Source organism: Berghia stephanieae, chromosome 2, assembly GCF_034508935.2.
Source record: "Berghia stephanieae isolate SIO BIC M18660-M18661 chromosome 2, UCSD_Bste_1.3, whole genome shotgun sequence".
Lineage (NCBI taxonomy): Eukaryota > Metazoa > Mollusca > Gastropoda > Nudibranchia > Aeolidiidae > Berghia > Berghia stephanieae.
Window position 1 is genome coordinate 39,035,185 of NC_088361.1, and position 12,500 is coordinate 39,047,684.

Sequence of the window (12,500 nt, forward strand, 5' to 3'; positions counted from 1 at the left end):
TATTGTCCTTTATATCTCGATCTATACAAAATACCCTCATCTGAGCAAAATCTCTCAAACTTGGGGCTTCACGAAGTCCCAAGTTTGAGAGTTTTTGCCAAGATGAGGGTCATTGTAATCGATCGATATTTGAAGGATGAATTTTTTGGCCAACATTTTTAGAGTAAATACGTGTTGTTTTTTTAATTTCAGAGTAGGCTACTGCAAATACGACGTTGGTTGACATTCTTAATGAATAGTACGATAACAATTATACATTTCACAAAATTTCTCACAAGCCTACAGGGCGCGATTATTTGAACGTCAGGCAGATGTGCAAACTACCCATATATATTTTTAATGAGATTCATATCCACTCAATAATGACTAGATATATGGGTTTAATGTTTATCTCAGCAATGGACCAGGGTTCTTTCTTGTTGGTAGCTCATAATAGTTAGTAGGTACCTTTCGCTTGCAAATACCATTATGACTTCTGTAACACGTCTCTCGTGATCCCAGAGACTATGTTATTGTTCTTTAATTTAATTATTTGACTGGGAAGTTTTTACGTACCTGCACTAAGTGCCCTCCTAGAAGTCTGCAGTTACGTAAATGTTAACCTTCCTCGGAAGGGTCATTGTCACTTTTAACGACCGGGCCCGTCATTAAGAGTTAGTAGAGACTAGTCAAGCAAAAATCAAAAAGGAAACAAAAACAACAAAAAACTATCAATTTCGTTCCTTCCTCCTACTTTATATGCCCCTCTTACTTGGCAAATAAAGCGCAGTACATAGCGTTGACTGCCAAGAAGAAGAAGAAGAAGAAGAAGAAGAAGACCATAATTTACATTGTTACCGCACTAAAGTTTTGGCCTGATTTATATTCATAAGATGTACAACGCAACAGGAAAACGATGGGAAGTGAGAGCATGTCCCCTTGTATTCCACTTGTTTCTATAACATTTCATTTATGGACTCTAAGTCGAAGTAAACGGATGTCATATGTTGTACTGCCAGCTTTAGTCATAGAGTCATTCATCATTTCAGTTTTATCTTGTGGTTATATTCTTCTTAGTCTTTCTTGTCCTCTTCCACAATCCATCGGGCCGAAAAGGTTTCCTGTACTTCTTATTCTTTTAACTATCCAAAATAAGGGAGCTTTGGTTTTGTATTTTGAAAGTCATCTTTGAGAAAATGATTCTTCAGATCAAAAGTCTTATTTTATCAAGTTGTTTCTTATAATTTTCAATAAGTATTTTGCATTTTTCGATTGGATTTAGTCACATAGGAGGTTGCACAAATTCTGCCAGATAAATGTCATTGTCACTGTGTTGTCTGCAGAAACATTGAACAAATATGCCATGCTTTAAAAACACGTATTTAAAAGGACCAGGTTTGAGAGTTTTTGGCAAGATTAGAGATTTTAAAGGATGAATTTTCTGACCACAATGTTAAATACATAATTTTTGAGTACGACAGAGTTATATTTCCGCGTGAACACATTGTCTAGAATTTCGATCATTTCTATTAAGGAACAAAACTCCAAAATCAACAACTGTAAAATGAAGCCAAATAACTCACAACACGAAGATGAATTGGTCATTTTATTTATTAATCTGTCGCGTAACAAGGCGCTGAAAAGGCGTGAACACATTTCCTAAACTCTTGTAATTTGAAAATAAGATGAATGGTAAAAGAGGGACATTTGCGTGGCCAGGTGGTGGACACATTATCATAAGGATTCATTTAGTTGGAGACTTTCGGTCTAAATCATTTTATACCGCTAAACGGGATAGATAAGTGGGAGCAAGATTCTTGATATTAAAAAAATAATGCCTTTGATACGCGAGAACGGCAGACAAAAATCACTGCAAGGTAACAGGTGCATGGCCATATTCTGAATATAATCAAATATTCAAATATAACCCATAACTTTTGACCAAATTATATGTGACTGATAGTCTCAAAACGCTACTATGTCCGGGTAAACCTGATACTTAAAATTAAGTTTAACATGTCTCATAGAATATTTAAATACATATTACATATTTGCTCTAATTTATTTTTAAATGTGCATTTATATTGCAATACCCACTAAACGTGGTTAAAGCGCACTTAAAAGGGGATCCTCCGCCAACAACAACACTTAACATGCTGGATGAGGGTTGTTTTTCTTTACCGAACGCGTCTTAAAGCTACAAAGAAAATTTGTTCAATGTAATGAAATTAAATTCCCTTTATTCATCCCCAAGGGGAAATTTGTCTTTAGGCTCTATTCAAAGTAAGTCTGGAATAACCTAGGCGTCAGCCTCAGCGCAGCGCCACAAAGGAAGAGTATAACAGAAGAATGGAAATGGATTTGAGTTTTGCTGAGAGATGAGGACAAGCGCCTCGTTTAATTTAACTTTTTTGAGCTTTTTTAATATAGCGCAATATCTACTAAACGTGCTCAAAGCGCTTTACAAGGGGTCCCTGACCAACACCAACATTTAACATTTAGGGCGGGACATGACGCCTGTTGGGCGATATTACTTTATTTTTCGGACTGAGAGAACGCTGCTTTCGGCCAGGTACTCAATTTACACCTGAGTATGGTGAGAGAATGTGAGTAAAGAGCCTTTTCCAAGGACACAACTATGCATCGAGCGAGGCTCGAACCCAGGACCTTCCGATCCGAAAGCGAGTGTCATACCATAAGACCACATAGCCGCACATTTTAGATATTTCTCACACGAGATCAATGTGGTTGATACCTTGGAAAGTCAAGGCTTTTAGTGAAATGATTACTTCCATCCCTTTGTAATTTCTTACCTTTTTGCTCGTGTGACAGAACTCAATGTCTACCACTTCAGCATCTGTTTTTCGAAAAGATTACTACCGGGTTATCAGTATTGCGGATACTGCTCTAGCCTCTCTTTATTCTTTGATTGTCTCTCCGATGTGCATCTCATGGCACTGTTTGCAGGGGATAACATAACAAAGATGTCCATGCAAGTGACACCATTTCAGATGTCCCACATTCTACTTGGAATTTCTAATGGTGAAGAGGTGTGGAAATTTTCTGCAACCTTTTTGGTTGTGCCTTTACCTGGTCAGTTAGCCTGGTTATTCTCAACTTCGTGCGAATTTTTTTTTTTTTTTTTTTTTTTTGCTAAAATATCACTGGTAAAACTGCATGCTACTATAAAATATTAGCATCTCGATTTTTTGTGTCAGAGCTCATATTCATGTTGAGATTTTATTAATTTTGCAGATGGCAAGTTGTTAATTTTGAAAGATAGATATACTGACCATTATCTATCGCCATGATATTATATAAAGTAGTGAACAAAAATTGATATAACAGCTTAGAATAAGAAGAAAATACAAAACAAATACTTGTCTGCCGTCCGACTGGAGGTAAGTGATGTATTAATGTCTTTATTTTTTTTTTATTTGCTGAAGAAGGGTTTTGAGCCCTAAACTTTCCGTGTTTAGTATTTTGTTTTTTCTCGAAGCTGCTATATTTATTTTTGTTCATTACTTTACGCATTACTGGATGCATTCCACAGCTTCTAGCACCTTAGTAACACTTGATAACCACAAAATTGTAACAATTCATCTGAGTTACATTGATTAAGATCCCCTCTTTGAGCTCCGATTTAGATTTGTTACTGCAGAGTTTTATTGTAATTTCATTTTAAATTTTAAACTGCGACCCTAAATCCTATTCACTGAGGTAATTCTATAGAGACAAAATTGCTTAATCATGTTACAAAGCTGATGCAAAAACAATTCCCATCTTTGTACCACTGAGTAGAAGAGCTGTGTATAAATCCATCTTAAGCCCTCTTGACTCTTATTTCATAACCCCAAACATAGCAGCCATGTTTGTAGTGACGTGTTGTGCATCATTCTGACACCTTTGGCTAATGTATGGATCATTTATTTGAGGTCAGCGTGTCCACACAAACGTGTGTGTAGAAGGCATTTTACAGCATAGAAGAAAATAAAACGAGCAAGGGCAAATGATTTGTCTTCGCCTATTGCCAAAAAAAAAAACATTACATAAATCAAATTGATTTTAGCTCATTACTTATTTAACTGAGTAAATATAAATCGGCAATTTCTCACAATTTTTAAATACTCGTCGTGCTCCACATTACACATTTATTATTCACCCAGTATGCTATAAATAACAATGGTCAAATGAAATGGAAGCTTCAATTTAATTTAATTGACGAGGACAGGTAATGTGGACGTTTCGGGTTACCTTGTCAACAAAACACGATGAATGAAACACAAAAGAAGAATGAAAAATGAGAGAAAGGCATTATTTAGGTGATTAAATAGCACCACGTGTCAAGTTTCAATTCAATCTATAAAGTTATCCCACTATTATCTTTATCTATACCTGCGGTGTGCGTGTAGTCAGCTACTTCATATTTAATTTAAACCCATCAAAACTCTGATAATCTTTATTCATTTCAAGCTTCGAATATTATTTTCCATTTAAATTAATGCGCATTTATTACCGTTGAAGGTGTGGTATTGACACGTCCATCAAAAACAACAGAAACCAGACAGCCGAAGACATTCTACGTGACGAGAGTCCACCAGGCCATGAGGAAATGACTCACTGGTACATCAAGTTCAAACCAGGTCAGTCATTTCCTTAACCTCTTATATAGCGCAAATATCCACTAAACATGCTCTAAGCGCTTGACAAGGGCTCCTTGGCCAACAACAACACTTAACATGTAGGACGTTACATGACGCCTGATAGGCGATATTACATTTTATTTTCGAACAGAGACAACGCTGTTTACGGCCAGGTACTCATTTTACACCTGTGTCCGGTGAAAGGATGTGAGTGAAGAGCCTTTTCCAAGGACTCAACTATGCGCCGACCGAGGCTCGAATCCAGGACCTTCCGCCCGAAAGGAGTGTCATACCACAAGACCACATAGCGGCACGTAAATACGTCTTTTTCCAGACTACGGCAATTATCTGGTTATTGAGTAATTAACATAATTATTAATGTACAGTTTTCCGATAGGTATGTGTCCTTCCATCAGGCCCATCCAGCTGGAGTTTAACCCGATTTTTATAGCGTGAAAAGGACAATAATAATAATAATAATAATAATAATAATAATAATAATAATAATAATAATAATAATAATAATAATAATAATAATAATAATAATAATAATAATAATAATACTTGCTGCCCTTTGGATAGATCACTAGTCTATCGCAAAGTACTTTCCTATAGATCTACCAGACCACTACCAGCTGACAGTCACTGCTGGTTGGACAGAGGGAATAGAGAAATAAAAATTTCGACTTCATACGGGATCGATGTCGGTCCCTTTGCGTGTGAAGCGAGTGCTCTACCATCTGAGCCATCTGTACAGTCTTTGCTTCGTACCCGGAAGGTACCGAGTTCGATCACCCGCCGATGCGCTGTGTGGCCAAGAGCAAGTCACCTCGCCCTAGCTTAATTTGCGGTGCTGCACTGCCGCTGATGCCTGGGTTATCCCAGTCTTCTTCCCTTGGAATAGACCCTAGAGGATGAATAAAGGGAATTTTCAAAAAAATATTATCTGTGTATTTAAAAAAAAAAAAAATTTTTTAATTTCCTGTTTGTTTGTTGTTTTGTTGTTGTTGTTTTTTTTGTTTTTTTGTTTTTTGTTCTTGTTGTTTTTTGTTTTTTTTTTCGTTTTTTTTTCGTTTTTTTTTTTGTTGTTTGTTTGTTTGTTTTGTTTGTTTGTTTTTTTTTTTTTGTTGTTTTGTTCTTTTTTATTATTATTATTATTTTTGGGGTTTTTTTAAGGTCAATATCCCTAGACGTCTATACCTATGTTTATTGTCGTATTTAAAAGACGGAGATAAATCTAAACCGGCAAAGTGACGACAAACATTGGGTGTCTCCCATTCCTGGGGTTAAAAAAAAACAACAAAAAACTGTGTATTTACAATTTTACCAATTTACCACACCACTCATAAAAAATATAAGTTGCCTAAGCATTCCATAATGGACTAAATTATAATCCATCAAATAAATAAATGTCTGGTGACAACAAGAATCGCCCATGTTATGAGTTGTCCAAAGTGAGCACAATGAGAGGTTGATAATCTTGCCCAATGAAAAACAACGAAGGTGCTTGAAGCGGGACTCGAACCCGGGAATACCGGACCACTAGGCCACCTCGCCCCCTCGCCTTTCTCCCTCATACCACTCTTATCTCATAGATGTGGAAGAGGACCATTAAATGACATATTTCCATTTTTTCACTCCTTTTAGTAGTTCGTTAGGGCCTTAATGGCCCAGGAAGCCTGGAGTTTATGCTGGTTTCTTTACATTAAACGGACATATCAATTGCATGCTACCCTACCTTTGGACAGGACGCTAGTCTATTGAAATACTATACGCTCCGCCAAATCTTAACGGCCCAATTACCTAATCACTGCTGGATGGGCAGGCAGGGGAGTAAGAAAAAATCCCGACTACACCTGGGAGCGATACCTTTCCTTGCGTGTGAATAGAGAGCTCTACCAGTTGAACTATCAGCTCTACCAGTTGAACTATCAGCTCTACCAGTTGGACTATCAGCTCTACCAGTTGAACTATCAGCTCTACCAGTTGAACTATCAGCTCTACTAGTTGAACTATCAGCTCTACTAGTTGGACTATCAGCTCTACCAGTTGAACTATCAGCTGTACCAGTTGAACTATCAGCTCTACCAGTTGGACAATCAGCTCTACCAGTTGAACTATCAGCTCTACCAGTTGAACTATCAGCTCTACGTTGAACTATCAGCTCTACCAGTTGGACTATCAGGTCTACCAGTTGAACTATCAGCTCTACCAATTGAGCTATGGGGACCCCTTATTTTTATTTACTACTCAATTTTTCCTAGGTCTTTGGTGTGAGCTTTTGAAAGATGAGCCCGATGAGGAGGTTGTTGAAAGACTTCTCCGCTCTTGGTGCCGCTTGAAGAAAGTCAAAAATGGATATTTTGTCAATATGCAGAGTGTGGTTCTCAACGACTTCAAGAGAAACAATCTGATTCAAGTTAGATATAGTGCTGCTATATGTAGTCTTGTGGTATGACACTCGCCTTCGAATCTCCAAGTCCTGGGTTTGAGTCCCGCTCTGAGCGGCGCACAGATGAGTCCTTGGAAAAGGCTCTTTACTCACATTCTCTTACCGTGCTCAAGTGCAAAATGAGAACCTGGCCGCTCACAGTTTTGTCTATGTCAGGCTCCATGTCTCGTCCTACATGATAAGTGTAACTATTATTGTGATTATGAATGTTATCATTATCATCATTATTATTTTTCTTAGTAGTAGTAGTAGTAGTAGTAGTAGTAGTAGTAGTAGTAGTAGTAGTAGTAGTAGTGGTAGTAGTAGTAATAGTAGTAGTAGTAGTAGTAGTAGAAGTAGTAGTAGTAGTAGTAGTAGTAGAAGTTTATATAATGCTAGAGCAAGTATAATTAAATGACAAATTGCCCACTGCGTGGCATTTTCCCCTCTGAGCGGTATTTCAGTGCTAGGTCAACCTGACCCCATTAGTGGGGTCAGCCCATGGGAAGAACAGGTAGCGGTCAGGAGGAATCTGTGATGCCGCTGATGGTAATTAATTGTTGCAATATTTCATGGTATTGCTCAGTTGCTAACACAAATATGAAAATTGTTCCCTCACCACAAGCAAAGCAAAGGTTTCTTTCATCATATGACAAGATATGAAGTGAATAGAAAAGTGCCAGAAGACAATAGAGAATAAAAAATTTTCGCGGCGGTGGTGGGGTTCGAACCTGCGACCTTATTGGTACGACAACTCCGCCTGGCAGGTGAGAGCGTGGCTCTACCGTGTGAGCTATCCACGAACACAAAAATATTCGTTTCAAACCCAAAGTCATTACTAGATCCCTCTCTCACCCACTTCTTGAGACCGCCGATTCGTTCGTACACCACCATCGCGAATAATTTTGACCAGCAGTTAAGCTTAATAGCCAATATTCTCAACACAAACATATAACATAGAAACGATTGAGACATTGAGTATGCTCCGGTGTATGGGGTGAATTTTTAATTCAGAAAAGTGAGTGGAGCAGGCACTTATGTTGGTAACAACAAGATATGAAGTGAATAGAAAAGTGCCAGAAGACAATAGAGAATAAAAAAATTTTCATCATATGCCATGGTTGATAGTAATGTATCCTCTTAAGACTGCTCATAAGAGAGGTGTCAATTTAGTGGTTTTTGAGCTATCAATGAAATCAATTTGTTGTAATTTGCATATCAATAATTTAATTCCCAACGGCAGAAAATGATTGAAACAAGCATCATTATAAAGTAAAATTGATGATCTTGACACATGCCAAGTTTTGTTGTCCGGGCAGTAAAACCTTAAAAGAAATGAATTTTTTATTGTAAATTTCATATTTGGCATGACTTGGTGAGATCCTTATTTTCTCTCCCATAGTATTCCATGCCATGAATTATGTCCAAATATCAGTTTAGGAATAAAATATAAACCATTAGACGAAAATAATACTAATATTATTTTTTAAGCATTTAACTGATTTAAATATGAGTTTTGGGCACATTTGAAAGCCAACTTTTTAATGGCTTGATAACTTTTTTCTATACTTAAATCCCTTACGATTCAAGTCAAATTTGTTTTTTTTTTATTACTGTTAGGCATTATAGTTTGAAGATGTATACGGTACTGCTTTTGTGTGGTTGTCTCAGGAAATGCCGACTTTATAGTGTCATATAGGTGTCAATGTTTAGGGTATTCTTGCATGTTGAATAAGTAATATAATGTAAGGTCAAGTTCTCCTTTTGTGCATAAGTGAATGTGTTAACTTTTTATAGACTGAAGCGTCCAGATATATATATGGCAGTGATATCCCAAAAATTAAATAAATGATCTTGCTGTGGTATGCCTGTGGTGTTGTACTGATTTGACTCTGATTGTTATTCAGTTGTTTTATCTCTAAATTTGATTGACTGGAGTTCAATGGTATATCAGATGACTCTATAAAACAATGACTAAATGTGTATTCTTGAAGGAAAGGAGATGATTCTATATAACCTGTATCGACAGTGTGTTCGTTTTGAATGTAGTTGGTCAATAAGGAGAAAAAGGTTACGACTTGGAATAAACTATATGCCCTCATAATTTTGAATCCTCTTTTGTCCACATACTATGTCCGTCTGTTTGAGCAAATCATCTAATTTAACAGTACCAGTGGTTAGTGTTAGTTGTAATTGATGATTGTTACTGCAATATTTGTAGCATGTCCAGTAACCTTGTTGGGTGATTGATTTTAATCTTGTAAAGAAGTCATACTTTATAGGCAGATTGATAGTAAATTGAGATATTGACATCATACACAATATTAGTTTTTAGTTTTTACTGGTCAATAAAATATTATCTTTATGAGTTATTTTACCACATAAAGACATAAATCATATCAGTTTACTGTTATGATCAACACAACTGTTTGAGAGGAACGGAATTGGTAAAAACAATATACAGAACTTACTAAACCATGAATAAATCAAGAAAATCAACTGCCAATATGATAATATTGCACAGGAACATAGATGCATATATGTACTTTTGATATTTATTAAAATTCTTGAGATACTGCCGCTGAATTTTGAATAACAAATTTTTTATTTAAGTGCACCATAATTTACAAGCACTTAAAATTAGATCAACAATTTGTGATATTCAAAGAAAACTAATAACCACAAGAATGTCAAATGTTCACTGATGTTTAGAAAGACAACTGATTTTTCAAATCAAAATAATGAAGTGAAAGAGTCTGTTATTGTTTTCAACAAGATATGAAGTGAGTAGAAAAGTGCCAGAAGACAATAGAGAATAAAAAATTTTTTCGCGGCGGTGGTGGGGTTTGAACCTGCGACCTTATTGGTACGACAACTCCGCCTGGCAGGTGAGAGCGTGGCTCTACCGTGTGAGCTATCCACGAACACAAAATATTCGTTTCAAACTCAAAGTCATTACTAGATCCCTCTCTCACCCACTTCTTGAGACCGCCGATTCGTTCGTACACCACCATCGCGAATAATTTTGACCAGCAGTTAAGCTTAATAGCCAATATTCTCAACACAAACATATAACATAGAAACGATTGAGACATTGAGTATGCTCCGGTGTATGGGGTGAATTTTTAATTCAGAAAAGTGAGTGGAGCAGGCACTTATGTTGGTAACAACAAGATATGAAGTGAATAGAAAAGTGCCAGAAGACAATAGAGAATAAAAATTTTTCGCGGCGGTGGTGGGGTTTGAACCTGCGACCTTATTGGTACGACAACTCCGCCTGGCAGGTGAGAGCGTGGCTCTACCGTGTGAGCTATCCACGAACACAAAAATATTCGTTTCAAACTCAAAGTCATTACTAGATCCCTCTCTCACCCACTTCTTGAGACCGCCGATTCGTTCGTACACCACCATCGCGAATAATTTTGACCAGCAGTTAAGCTTAATAGCCAATATTCTCAACACAAACATATAACATAGAAACGATTGAGACATTGAGTATGCTCCGGTGTATGGGGTGAATTTTTAATTCAGAAAAGTGAGTGGAGCAGGCACTTATGTTGGTAACAACAAGATATGAAGTGAATAGAAAAGTGCCAGAAGACAATAGAGAATAAAAATTTTTCGCGGCGGTGGTGGGGTTTGAACCTGCGACCTTATTGGTACGACAACTCCGCCTGGCAGGTGAGAGCGTGGCTCTACCGTGTGAGCTATCCACGAACACAAAAATATTCGTTTCAAACTCAAAGTCATTACTAGATCCCTCTCTCACCCACTTCTTGAGACCGCCGATTCGTTCGTACACCACCATCGCGAATAATTTTGACCAGCAGTTAAGCTTAATAGCCAATATTCTCAACACAAACATATAACATAGAAACGATTGAGACATTGAGTATGCTCCGGTGTATGGGGTGAATTTTTAATTCAGAAAAGTGAGTGGAGCAGGCACTTATGTTGGTAACAACAAGATATGAAGTGAATAGAAAAGTGCCAGAAGACAATAGAGAATAAAAAAAAATTTTTATTCTCTATTGTCTTCTGGCACTTTTCTATTCACTTCATATCTTGTTGTTACCAACATAAGTGCCTGCTCCACTCACTTTTCTGAATTAAAAATTCACCCCATACACCGGAGCATACTCAATGTCTCAATCGTTTCTATGTTATATGTTTGTGTTGAGAATATTGGCTATTAAGCTTAACTGCTGGTCAAAATTATTCGCGATGGTGGTGTACGAACGAATCGGCGGTCTCAAGAAGTGGGTGAGAGAGGGATCTAGTAATGACTTTGAGTTTGAAACGAATATTTTTGTGTTCGTGGATAGCTCACACGGTAGAGCCACGCTCTCACCTGCCAGGCGGAGTTGTCGTACCAATAAGGTCGCAGGTTCAAACCCCACCACCGCCGCGAAAAATTTTTATTCTCTATTGTCTTCTGGCACTTTTCTATTCACTTCATATCTTGTTGTTACCAACATAAGTGCCTGCTCCACTCACTTTTCTGAATTAAAAATTCACCCCATACACCGGAGCATACTCAATGTCTCAATCGTTTCTATGTTATATGTTTGTGTTGAGAATATTGGCTATTAAGCTTAACTGCTGGTCAAAATTATTCGCGATGGTGGTGTACGAACGAATCGGCGGTCTCAAGAAGTGGGTGAGAGAGGGATCTAGTAATGACTTTGAGTTTGAAACGAATATTTTTGTGTTCGTGGATAGCTCACACGGTAGAGCCACGCTCTCACCTGCCAGGCGGAGTTGTCGTACCAATAAGGTCGCAGGTTCAAACCCCACCACCGCCGCGAAAAATTTTTATTCTCTATTGTCTTCTGGCACTTTTCTATTCACTTCATATCTTGTTGTTACCAACATAAGTGCCTGCTCCACTCACTTTTCTGTTATTGTTTTCCCGCTATACCGACATATTATAAGACCATAAATATCCATAATTGCCCCAATTGGACACGACACTGCCTGATACCAGTTGAACTCCAATGACCTCATGCAGGTAGCGAGCAGGAAGGGTTATTGGTCCCTTGGGAGTTCCAACTGAAATAGCGCTGATTCCACGCAGTGTGCCATGATTATGGACAATTAAAATCTATTATTGTTATTATCATCTCGTTCTTGAAAAGACAATTATTGACAGTTGACACAATCTCGTTTTGTTTTGTTATTTGTTCGTTTTTGTTTGCTCGTTCTTCTTTTTCCTGTCTTTGGTTTTTGTTTGTTTCATTTTCATTTTTTAAATTTTCTTGTCGTTTGTTTGTTTTTGTTTTTTTAGGGGAAATGTTTTGGTTGGGTTAATTTTTTGTTTGTTTTTGTTTTGGATTTTGTTTTGTTTTGTATTTGTTTTTTGTTTTTTTTTTTTTTTTGCTTTCATGAGGGGGTTGTATTGTTTTCTTTAGTCGAAGGGGGGGGGGGGGGGCTTGTTGTCTTTTCTC

The 12,500-nt window shown here is 37.3% G+C and overlaps 1 protein-coding gene across 1 annotated transcript in view; it reads left to right on the forward strand.

Moving 5' to 3' along the window:
- The window catches only part of LOC144964841 (uncharacterized), a 31,214-nt gene that overhangs the window by 7,771 nt on the left and 10,943 nt on the right, over positions 1-12,500 (forward strand). The window contains exons 4-5 of the mRNA XM_078899549.1: positions 4,504-4,622; positions 6,887-7,041. Of these exons, the coding sequence (XP_078755675.1) occupies positions 4,504-4,622; positions 6,887-7,041 (274 nt within the window). The remainder of the gene's footprint in view (positions 1-4,503; positions 4,623-6,886; positions 7,042-12,500) is intronic.